This window comes from Engraulis encrasicolus, chromosome 20 (assembly GCF_034702125.1).
Source record: "Engraulis encrasicolus isolate BLACKSEA-1 chromosome 20, IST_EnEncr_1.0, whole genome shotgun sequence".
Taxonomy (NCBI): Eukaryota; Metazoa; Chordata; class Actinopteri; order Clupeiformes; family Engraulidae; genus Engraulis; species Engraulis encrasicolus.
This window is the reverse complement of record NC_085876.1, coordinates 23,374,807-23,387,306: the sequence shown is the minus strand read 5'-3', so window position 1 is coordinate 23,387,306 and position 12,500 is coordinate 23,374,807. Positions and strand designations below refer to the sequence as shown.

The 12,500-nt window shown below is 43.0% G+C and overlaps 2 protein-coding genes across 2 annotated transcripts in view; one reads left to right on the top strand and one right to left on the bottom strand.

Annotated features, from left to right (window-relative positions):
* LOC134436418 (ubiquitin-conjugating enzyme E2 E2-like) overlaps nucleotides 1-12,500 on the top strand; it is an 84,451-nt gene that overhangs the window by 37,246 nt on the left and 34,705 nt on the right. The window lies entirely within an intron of this gene.
* On the bottom strand, nucleotides 2,119-4,358 carry LOC134435791 (uncharacterized). The gene is made up of 3 exons (XM_063184835.1): nucleotides 2,644-4,358; nucleotides 2,463-2,523; nucleotides 2,119-2,282 (listed from the first exon to the last, which is right to left on the bottom strand). Exons 1-3 carry the CDS (start codon nucleotides 4,192-4,194, stop codon nucleotides 2,176-2,178), a joined length of 1,719 nt encoding a protein of 572 aa, XP_063040905.1. The 5' UTR covers nucleotides 4,195-4,358; the 3' UTR covers nucleotides 2,119-2,175.

Below are 12,500 nucleotides of genomic sequence, written 5' to 3'. Positions count from 1 at the left end.
GGCTGCAGACAAGAGAGAGCAGAAGAGAGGGGAAGGAAGGAGAGAGCACAGGAGGAAAGACTAGTAGAGGAGAGGAAAGGAAAGGAAAGGAAAGGAAAGGAAAGGAAAGGAAAGGAAAGGAGAGGACGGGGGATAGCACAGAATAAAGAATATACAGTGATGAATGAAAAGAATGAAGTAGAGGAGAGGAGACAGCAGGAGAGGAGAGGGAAGAAGAGTGCACACATGAAGAGAATAGACTTGAACAGATAGAGGGGAGGAGAGGACAGCGCAGAGAGCAGAGGACCCATGTAGATCTGCTTTGAGCATGTCGCTCGTCTCCACACACACACACACACACACACACACACACACACACACACACACACACACACACACACACACACACACACACACACACACACACACACACACACACAGGCAGCTCAATGTTGTATATTCAGAAAGAGAGCACAGAGATCATCTCATGCGTAACATATCAATGTGTTGGCACATGATTGACAAGCCTGTGTTGTGCTGTTCCTGTCAAAGCACATCAGGATACTTGACACTGGAGTGGCATTGAAATTCACTTGCCATACAGAGAACAATACTGTGTTTGTTTCATCTGTTGCCTCAAAGACACAAGACAATCAATGTATGTTTTATATATTTTTATTGGTTTATATATTTTTGTTTTTTATTGTCTTTATGTTTAGTGTGTGTGTGTGTGTGTGTGTGTGTGTGTGTGTGTGTGTGTGTGTGTGTGTGTGTGTGTGTGTGTGTGTGTGTGTGTGTGTGTGTGTGTGTGTTTGGGGCCAGCTATACAACGTTTTTCACTTAATCCGATATTTTTGTTTATCGTTTGGTTGTCGCGTCCACCCTCGATGGAGCTCCGCAGGCAGGGCCCGATTGAGATGGCCTGGGGCCCCTAGGCTACAGGTTGCTGTGGGCCCCCCTAAAAGGCACATTTTGGGACAAATGTATGTAGGCAGTGTCATAATTGCGAGTTATGAATTAAGGGTGACATGTTTACCAACTGCACTCAACACAACAGCTGAATTTTCCAATATTCCATCTTGTCACAAAACTTTTGGCCAATCAGGGCCCTAACCCCTGGCGTGGGCTGCAGGCATATCTAGCCTGAGGGGGCCCTAGACTGCAGGCATATCTAGCCTGTGGGGGCCCCCTGGCAGGTGGGGGCCCCTAGGCTGCAGACATATCTTGCCTGAGGGGGCCCTAGACTGCAGGCATATCTAGCCTGTGGGGCCCCCCTGGCAGGTGGGGGCCCCTAGGCTTCAGACATATCTAGCCTGAGGGGTCCCTAGGCTGGAGCCATATCTAGCCTGTGGGGCCCCCCTGGCAGGTGGGGGCCCCTAGGCTTCAGACATATCTAGCCTGAGGGGTCCCTAGGCTGCAGCCATATCTAGCGTGTGGGGGTCCCCTGGCAGGTGGGGGCCCCTAGGCTGCAGACATATCTAGCCTGAGGGGTCCCTAGGCTGCAGCCATATCTAGCGTGTGGGCGCTCCCTGGCAGGTGGGGGCCCCTAGGCTGCAGACATATCTAGCCTTTGGGGTCCCTAGGCTGCAGCCATATCTAGCCTGCGGGGGGGCCCTGACAGGTGGGGGCCCCTAGGCTGCAGACATCTAGCCTGTGCATTAATCCAGCCCTGTCCGCAGGCGTATGCCACTCTTTGCCTCATATAAACCGTCAGTTCATAAACAGCGCTGTTCATATGGTGAACACGAGCCTCTGAACAGCGAATTGTGCAAATTTACCACAACCAGCAAAAAGTGTTGCATCAGCTCCAGACAATGGGAGCGACAAAACAAGGAGAGACTAATACTTAATTACATTTTACCCAACACCAAGCTCATTTTAAAACATGCGCTGTGGACAGGGCTGGCCTTGCACGTGGACTGCAAGTATGAAAAGCAGAGTAGAATGCACAGTCCGACTTGTCATTATCACCTCATAATAATTTTCAGCAAGCGTTTTGTTGCCATGAGGACCTGATATTTAAAAGAGGTATTTCTTTGTGGACGCAATAAATTTCATACTCTGTTAAAAAAAAAAAAAAAACCTTGAAGCGTTGTCGTATAGATGTGGCCTTTGTGTGTGTGTGTGTGTGTGTGTGTGTGTGTGTGTGTGTGTGTGTGTGTGTGTGTGTGTGCGTGTGCGTGTGCGTGTGCGTGTTCAGGATTCCTCAGAGCCTTTGAAGCAACTCGTGAACAATCTGATGAAGAGTGAGCGTTTACGAGGCTTCTGGACAAGCACAGATGCATCAGCGCTATTGCTCTGATCTGTTGAAGGAGGGGAAAAATCAGTACCCCAATTACTAACCACAAAGTAGAACATCAATACAAACAATACAATAAGGTAATCACCTAGTACATCAATTACAATCAACAACAAGAAGAACATCATCAACAATACAGGCACCACAATGACAAACAAACGGTAAAATGTCAGGTAACGCCTACTTGTGTCAGGAGGAATGGCACCAGAGGGAGACACTCTGTTCTTGCTGCGACTCTTTAGGATCTAGAGGAGCAAATCACACACATGATGATGTCTGGTGTTTTTTCCCATATGTTAAAACCACTATCGACAGAATTACGCTATCAATCAATGAACAAACAAATGAGTTTAATTTTCATTCACCTTGAAGCTGAACCAGGTTTTGCGTGTCTTGCTGCCTGTACTTGCTGCCTGAGGCTCAGGTGTGGGTGGGCCACCTGGGGCTGATGGGGAACCACCTGAGGCTGATGGGGCACCACCACCTGAGGCTGATGGGATAGCTGTAACTTCCACATCGCACCGGCTCAGCAGCTCTTTGGTCAATGCTGATATCAAGCGGTCATCGAATGAGGTGTCTTCTGCATCGGCTGGTTTCTGCAGGATGGCCTCGGATCCAAAGTTCTTCAGCAGGAACGTGTTCAGGGCGCGGTAGATTGACTGCAGTTTGGCGTTGTTCTCATATGCACTGAAGTCCAGAGTGCCTGATGCGCTGGTGAACTCAAGCAAGAGTCGTTCCAGCAGCTTCTGGGCATCTGTCTTAGCATCCACAGGGCCGGTCTGCTGGTCTTGCATCTTGGTCAACAGACGCAGCACCAGTGCTGTGACCAAACAGCCATTGTCATTGGTGTCTCCAGGACGCTTGCAAGCAGCACAGATGAACTGTTTGTCACGGGCTGTCACATACTTGTATATGTCAGAGATGGTGGACTCTGGCAGCGGCATGGAAGGAGCTACAGAGCTCAGTGGAATGCTGAGTGCACTCTGAGTCAGGTCGAGGTCTCCGTCCTGTTTCATTTCCAAGTCGGCATCAAGGATCTCCAACACTTTGTGAACCATCACACTTGTGAAGAGCCCTAGCACATCTTCGAGTTTGGCAGATGCGGACTGTGTCTTCTCACTAGTGGGTGCCGTGGCACTGGCACTGTCGACTGCACTGAGGACTTCCAAGTCGGTTGATTTGAATTGGGACAGGAACCTTTTGAGGAGTCTTGATATCAAAGCACCCTGAGAATCGGTGCCAGAGGCAAGGCGTTTGCCAAGCACATCTTTGTCAGGCGTCGTTGACAGGATCCTTGTTTCATCCAAAGTTAATTCGTTCATCTGCTCAAGATGTTTTGCCATCTCCGAGTCGATCATGTCAATGACCTGGGAGGTCATGAGCTGAGAGAAGACATTTGCAACTTCAGTGGCAGAAGAGGTAGATCTGGCCAAAGTTGTAGAGTCTGCTGTTTGCTGATGGGGAACGCTGGGCAGTGTTTGCAATAGCTTGGCAACCAGACAACTGCAGTCAGGCTTATCCAGTCCAAGAAGTGATTCATCAGCAGAATCTCTGGCTGGTGGGCTTAGGACCTCGGAGATGGTGCTTCCGGACGTAGCAACGTCTCGACCAGCATTCCACTCCACCAGAGGGAGAAGATGGGACTTCAGCAATCCCTTGATGGCATGCTCGGTGAAAGAATACACTACCTGAGTGGCACTCAGTGTCTTCTGGTGAGCTGCCATTTGACTCTCAGACCCAGGGCTACTTTTTCCATCCAGAGCAGTGGGAGTGGGGGTCCTGTCCTGCCGAACAGCCTGAATTTGATCCACAAGGCCCTTGGCGATGTTGTCAATATTGTCACTTGATAAGAGTCTCTCCAGGGTCTTTGACATGCAGATCAGGTCATGGGATTCACTAACACGTTCTACCGCCATAGGGCACTGAGCAGGTATATCAGCTGAGTGAGTTGGCTGTGGTGTCACTGACTTCCGTAGGCTTCCAAGAGCACTTTTCAACTTGCGGAAAATTTCCCTCCCAGGTCCTTTTGGGGCGATTTCAGATGGCAAGGTGACGCTGGTGGGAGTTGAGGGCCTGTTGCCAGACACAGGGATTAAAGTTTTCCGTCGCTATGACGGATTTCCGTCAACTGGATTTTCGTTTGGACGGATTTCCGTCTTTATAATTCATGTCAATTAATTTACAATTTTTACTTTCCAACTGAACTCAAATCGTGAGCACTCCTGGTCATGAGAAGGGAAGGAGAGGTGTGTTTGGTGTACTGATTTAGTTATACACGCGCCATCACCGGTGGTGTCATACAACAGATTCACTCAGTAGTTTTGAGCCATCCCCTTTTCTTCCGTGTTCCAAAAAAAAAAAAAAAAAGTACACGATGCGGTCAGCAATTCGGTTTGCGGCGCAGCGCGAGAGATTAAAAAAACAAATAGCCAACATTGTTGCTGATGGCAGAAAAGAAAATAAGTGTAATACTATGTTTAAAGTGCCATGAAATGACAATCATTAAATGAGTTGGACTGATATTCCAATATGGGCTAATAATGCATATGCATGGAATGCATAGCTTGAAGAAGGTAGGACACAAATGTTTCCATTATCATTGCACCTGCCGTGGCGGATAGTTAGAAAAAAATGAATAGTTTACTTCGACTGCGCATGATGTCCTTCTCATGAAGGGGTTGCCTTTTAAGCATTGTGACTTTTACTAACATTATTCATAGCTCTAATGGGACGGCTATCATTGGCAGCTAGCTAGGATATGCCATGCGTAATACCATGCCTTTCATCCTCAAAGTTAAGCGCGTTTGACTGGCTACGTGTAGAACTAGCTCTAGTTGTCTTTCTGACAACGGATAATGTACAGTCTCATTTGTAATCATAGCATATTAACTTTGTTGTTGCCGATATATATTTAAGAAATAAGTTAAAAATGGGTTGCATTTTACAGGGGTCACGGAGGATATCCCTGGCAGAGCCAATATTTTATGCGTCTTGCTCTGGGAAACAGTGTTCTGATGGGTGGACTCATGGTCAATAAATCCCTTTTCGGTGTTTCTTTCACTTTCAAGGCTTGTTGTAGGCTACTGTGTGATGCTATTTTTGCTAACTGGAGTAGTGTGCAGCAACAGTTGTGTGTGTGCTTGTTTTTGAGTGGCTAAACGTCTGTGCCCATCTTCTCGGACTGTTTCGTTTCAGTTCAGTTATTTGCGCACTGCGCACTCAGGACTGATGGGTGGGTGGTTTGTCTTGATTCGAGTGGAAAGTTGCGCGACAAGCTTGGGAAAGTGTGTTACTTTTGTTTAAACGACAGACGTATGTCGTCGACTGTGTCGTGTCCGCTTGTAGGAGAGAACACGAGTGCGAGTAGGAATCGGGGACGTTTTTAAATCAATGGTAAGCGTGTGCCTGGCACCGCACATCGAGAAGCAAAAAAAGTACCGGTAGCCATAGGTTTTCAAAACGGTTAGAACACAAGAGGTAGACTACAGGATGAATAGTGAAAAACATACAAAATAACCAACAACTAGTTTTCTCCCTCTGATTGCTATGACCAGTGCATTATTTTTTTTAAATGTCAGAAATACTGCAAGCAATGCGCACCAGTGCTTTCACCAGAACAGTGTTTGCCCATTCTGATGGGAAAGAAAAATATAGCCTACTACTAAAAAAAAACCATAATGGGATCACTGTATCAACGCATTGCAATTCCAACTCAATAATTCTATGATATCAGCTAGACCATTTTGAAGCAACACTCATTGTGAATCCATTCTGCATAATGTTGTGAACAATTCATAAATAATGGGTAGATATAAGAGGAAATAACCAAAACATGAACCAAATTGCAGTTCAATGTTTGCAGTCTGATATAGTATCCATTATCCCTCCATTCTCGGCCATTTCTAGTCAATCTGGTGGCCTAGGCCTGCCCCTTTCCCTCTTTGCTTTTTCTTGTATTTAGAAATTGGCATCTGTAAACATAGCATTGTAGGCCTACATCTGATTGAGCACATCTGATCTAGTACCTACAGGTACATTCATACTGAGTGTGTATATAGGCCTACTGAGTGTATAATGAATATTCATTGTTAATGTGAAGTGTAAAGTTTTATGTTGGTTGAAGTTCTGATTTTGTGGCACTTTTTGGTTTTACTGGCGCCCTCAAGACATAGGCCTATTCTGCTCTAGGCGACTGCCCTGTCTGCCTATGCCTAGTGTTGGCTCTGGCACCGTTCCTTGCATAAAACCAGTGTATGTTTCGTTATGAGGGCAGAGCCTGGCTACATTGGTTTTCGTTGGGTTACGGAGTGATACTCGATCGGGTGCCTAACCGGTAAAAAAAGTTCAGTCAGATGACTTTTTTTTGCTTTAATCCCTGCAGACATTTGATCATCCTTGGCCATGCACACATAGGCGGGCAAGACCAAAGTGATGGAGCTGAAGCAGACCACTCTATGGATAGCCCGACATATGTGCAGGAAGTGTGTCCTAGTCATCTGGGGACAAATAAAGATACATTTGTTTGTTTATAAACAAAACTAAGGACTGGCAACTTTAAGAAGGCCTACATCAGTGTTTCTCAACCTTTTCTTAGGCGAGGCACCCTTTCAATTCATGAAAAATCTCAAGGTACCCCAAACCAACAAGCCGTAACCTGGTATTGCATACGATACCACACAAGCTTAGATAAGTAACACATTTGGAGACGTACAAAGTTGCAGCTTTATCTCCGACAGGCAATGTGTAGGCCAAACTGGGGTGACCTAGATTTACTTTATTGTGTAAATAGTGGATGAAAAATGTAAACGTAAATGGTGGATGAAAGATTCCACTGACTAAGCATTAATTTAGACAAATATGTATTGTATTACATAACTTATTTATCTATTTAGGTCAATTTCACACATTCAGCCACGTTTCCGCGGCACCCCTGTTGAGAAACACTGTCCTACATAACAGTGTGCATCTACATGATATACATTAACAGAAAGATAGTTAGGCTTGACCAATCTCATACTGTCAGAACCATGGTTGGTGTACTCACAGGGGTGTGAAGCGTCCTTGCAAACGCCATCCACTCCCTACAGAAAAAAATAAAATAACACAACATTATTGCAATACAACGCAACACAATACAACATATCATCTTTTGTAAATGCTTTTTGATAACTTTAAGGTTAACCTAGTATGTAAATATTTTTAATATGGTCTTATTTCTGGAAAAAATTAATAAACACAAAAGCAACCATAGCGCGCAGCATGCACCTCTGCCAAGGCAGCAATGATCATAACCTTAAAGTAACAGACCACCCTTTTTGGATTTTCACATATTTGCAGTATTTCCAAACGTTACTCATGAATGTGCATATCATTTTCGTCTGTGTTTGCATTGCCACGTATAGCCAAATTAGGCATAGCAATGCAAGTCTATGGTGCAAAATAAAACATCATCAAATATACTTATAAACCACTTTAAAATGAATGTAAAATTTACCAGAATGTTAAACGGCAATTTAATTCCATCCAGAAACCACTTGTGTCTTGATGCTAAAGTTACCACTTACTTAGTGATTATGCTAAGCTATGCTAATAATTTTGATTCAATAAATCTAAGTACTGAAAACACTGAGAAGAAAATGATATGCACATTCATGAATAATGCTGAGAAATACTGCACATATGTGAAAATCAAAAATTGGTGGTCTGTTCCCTGCAGCATCGCTCAAACAAAAAAACTTACTCATCAGAGAGGTTTAGGACATATTCCTCAAGATCAGATAGAGAGGGCTCCTGCTGAGATGGGCCTGGAGCAGGTGGTCCTGGTCTTGATCCATCAGAGGGTCCTCCTGAAGAGCCAGGATCAGGCCCAGGAGGACCTTCAGAGACTATACAAATAATACATAACATTGTACAGTGGTGCTCATATGTTTACATACCCCAGCAGAATATACGCTTTCTCTGTGATTTCTCACAAAATATGAAGGATTACACAAAACCCTTTTTTTCACTCATTGCTAGTGACTGACTGAAGATATTTATTAGCAATATTCTGTGTTTATTCTCTCAAAAGCATGATCACAACCCAAACTACCCAAATGACCCTGTTCAAAAGTTTACATACCCTAGTTTCTGATGCTGAATATGGCCCTGTTTAACATCAGGTACCGCTCTGAATTGTTTGTGGTAGTTGTGGATAAGGCTCTTAAATGTTCTCAGATGACAAAACAGCACATTCTTCCTGGCAGAATGGTTGTTTCCTACAATATCTTTGGGTGTCTTGCTGGAACCTCACATTTGAGGTTTCCCCTGTGTGGCTCAATGATGTTGAGATGAGGAGAGTGAGATGGTCGCTCAAAAACCTTCATTTTATTCTTTCTGAAGCTAACGACGGGTTGATTTGGCTTTCTGTGTCGAAATATTGTCATGTTGGCACTGTTGGAATTACAATTCAGAAATGCAATATGAGGGGTTTGGTTGGAATCAAGCCAATGGGCAAGGGAATCATTGCATTGCAATGATCATTGCAAGGGAAATTGTTCAGGAGGCATAGGACAACCAAAAAATAACTTCAGGTGAAATATAGGACAACATGACAAAATGTTTTAAACTGTACAAGAAAGAGGCACTTGAGGAAAGATGGGCTGTTGGGGGTTGCCAGGAGAAAGCCATTACTACAAAAATGCAAACATATTATTTTGCATATGATACACCAAATAGCATAGTGAGAAGCATCAGAATGCCTGTGACAAAGTCATTTGGAAAAATGAGATCAATATTGAACTTTTTTCAGCCACTATTAACGTTACCATTTGGAGACAGTCAACAGAGCCTATGATGAAAGTTACACCATCCCTTCTGTGAAACATGGTTATGGACCACTGATGTCATGGGGACATTTGAGTTACAAATGCACTACACTTTTGGTCCATACTCACAGAATGATGAATACATTGCCCTGTGAAAAATACTGGAGGAAACTTGACACTCATCAGCCTTGAAACTGCACATGGTCCATTGTTTGGACATGCCAACATGACAATATTTCAGCACAGAAAGCCAAATCAACCCATCATTAGCTTCAGAAAGAATAAAATGACGTTTTTGAGCGACCGTCTCACTCTCCTGATCTCAACATCATTGAGCCACTCAGGGGAAACCTCAAATGTGAGGTTCCAGCAAGACACCCAAAGATATTATAGGAAACAACCATTCTGCCAGGAGGAATGTGCTGTTTTGTCTTCTGAGAACATTAAGGGCCTTATCCACAACTACCACAAACAATTTAGAGCGGTCCCTGATGTTAAACAGGGCAATATTCAGCATCAGAAACTAGGGTATGTAAACTTTTGAACATGGTCATTTGGGTAGTTTGGGTTGTGATCATGCTTTTGAAAGAGTAAACACAGAATATTGCTAATAAATATCTTAAGCCAGTCACTAGCAATGAGTGAAAAAAAAAGGTTTTGTGTAATCCTTCATATTTTGTGAGAAATCGCCAAGAAAGCGTATATTCTGCTGGGGTATGTAAACATATGAGCACCACTGTATGACACAATTCATCACAAACTGTCAATTTATTTTTGAGGTATGTAAACCTATTTAAGTAGTTTATTTCCATAGTGTATGCTGCCAATTCACAAATACTATCTATCTATCGATACATATTTACCACCACCATCAAATTCTAGAAGCCTATTCATTATGACTTGGAAATGTACACTTCTCATACATTAATAGATGGAGCTTCTCAATGTCTGCCATTTTTAATTACCACTCATGAGTTATGTTTTGGCTAGGGGGCCTACATTGGACACTTTTTCCCGGGTCGGAATAGATTTGATCCAATGGTCTGATCCAAATGAAGTGTTAATAAATTAACACAAGAGTCTCTTGTGCATTCTAGCCAGTCACACCTATGTTAAAAATGCAACAATGCCTTCCAGGGAAGCCGAAGGGGGAAGAAAGGGGTCAGTTGTCTCGGGCCCTGAGATAGGGTGCCCAGAATTGAGTTCTCATTACATTGTATGTATATAGGAGAGGGGCCCTTTCAGATGACTGTCTTGGGCCCAGCCAGAGCTGTCAGTGGCCCTGCTGCCTTGTGAAAACGGGACTGGACCACTCCACCTCTTCCAATCTGAATCTTAATTGGATGTAGGCTACGTATTCCAATTGGGGCGTTTGTAGCCTACACTCTGATTGACTAGTTGTCCGATTACAATAGGATGATAAAACGCCCACGTATACTATTGACAATCATAACAACCAATAGGGGTTGCCCAAGCAACTACAGGTAGCAACAATTTAGCAACCATCATGGCAACCAATATAATTACCATAGCAACCAGCATAGCAACCAGCATAGCAACCAGCATAGCAACCAGCATAGCAACCAGCATAGCAACCAGCATAGCAACCAGCATAGCAACCAGCAAAACTTGACTGCAAAACTTACTGTAGGACCTATTTTTGCTCCAAACAAAAAAATATTAGTTTATTACTTATATACTGCACGTTATATTATCCCATGGCAAATATTAATGGAAAGGTCACATTTGTGAAATGGCTGCACATATTTTGAAAATAAACAACTTAAATTACACACTGGAACTTAACATCTTATAGTTTTGTGAAGAAGTTAATTGTGAACATTGAAATGTGAAATGTGTGAAATAAAAGAAATATAATTAAATTGCACTGACCTTTCCTCATCTTCTGTAAGAAATCTTGTTATTGCGAAGCATTACGAAACAAACAAAAAATCAATAAAACAATGCAAACAAATGTGATGTGACTGCACTGAGCTATCACAACCTGAAATACATTTGCAGGCCAGTACATTCTACTTTTACTATGGAGCTAAATGATGTCATAAAGGATGACACAACAGTGCCATAACAACCTGTCAGGGTTCTTTCACTGTCCTTCCCAAATTTATCATCAACATTCTAAAGGTGTCAGTTGCTGTGGCCTATGTTGTACTGATTTATAGTTAGAAAGGTGTTAGTTTTACATTTACATAAACTCATAATATAGCCTATTTCTAAGTCATAGTAATCATCATTGACTGCTATCTATAAATGATTAGTTAATTACTTATAAGCGATTGAATAAGTTATTACAGCTGTGAAATCAGCCATTAACCATGGTGGATGGTCAGCCTACTATTATAAAGTGCTACCTTTTTTTTTTTACCAGGCCTAGTTTATTTCCAGAATTAATGCTACCTTATTCACAAATCGACAAATGTTATATTTTGAAGGAATATTTACCACCATCATCACCATCATCTAAGTGTTCATTATGACTTGGACATGTGCCATTTTCATACACTCAGTGTTGAGTTGAACATTAATAGGCTATCGAATGGGACCATATAGTCTCAGAATAGCTTTGAATTAACACTGCATTTTGACTGTGTGCTTTCTGGGAGGAGAGTCATGTGTGCCTGACTCAGTCACACTTGAGAGGAATGAATGTACAGTATGAGACAACAGATGTTTTTGTGGTTCCATGTGGTATCCCACCATGTAGGGTTATATGGCCTATTAATAATATATAATAATGATGTTACATTATATTCTAGCCCTGTGGTCTATACCCATGTGTAGTGTACGTAGACTACACTTGTGGTACATACACAGTAGATGTGACAGGAATAGTAAAAGGGATGAAATAGATCCATTTGATGAAATACATCCATTGCCTGACCATCGACTTTCAAATCTCACACCGAGATGTTGGTCTGACCAAGATGATAACGAATAACATTTCCCAAATGTTGACCCCTGGTTAACCCGAATTCCTCGACTTGCTACTGGTCGAGGCCAGAAAAGGCTGTGCCGAAGTTGAAACCAAACATTTTCTTAGTCCCAATAGAGCGCCTCTGCTTAATTCACATCACTGCCTTGAACACAACTCTACCCAGGGGCCTTGGAGCAGCTCAGAGTTTATTGCTTCCCGAAAAAGTGGGTGGAGTTCCTGATTTCTCTGGAGTGAAACGATATTTGTATAGTTCCTGCCAGAAGCAATGCCGAAGGTGTTGCGTCACTAGGAGGGCATAGACAGGCTAGATTATCTAAGGAGTCATTTTACACAAACGGAATTAAAGGTCACAGAGATTATTATCAGTCAGTGTTTTTGCTCTTTTTGGAATGTGTCAGAAACTTAAGCGTAGAGGGACAGGCAAATGGATGTTCAAAAGCACTGACATGAAGTAGATTAC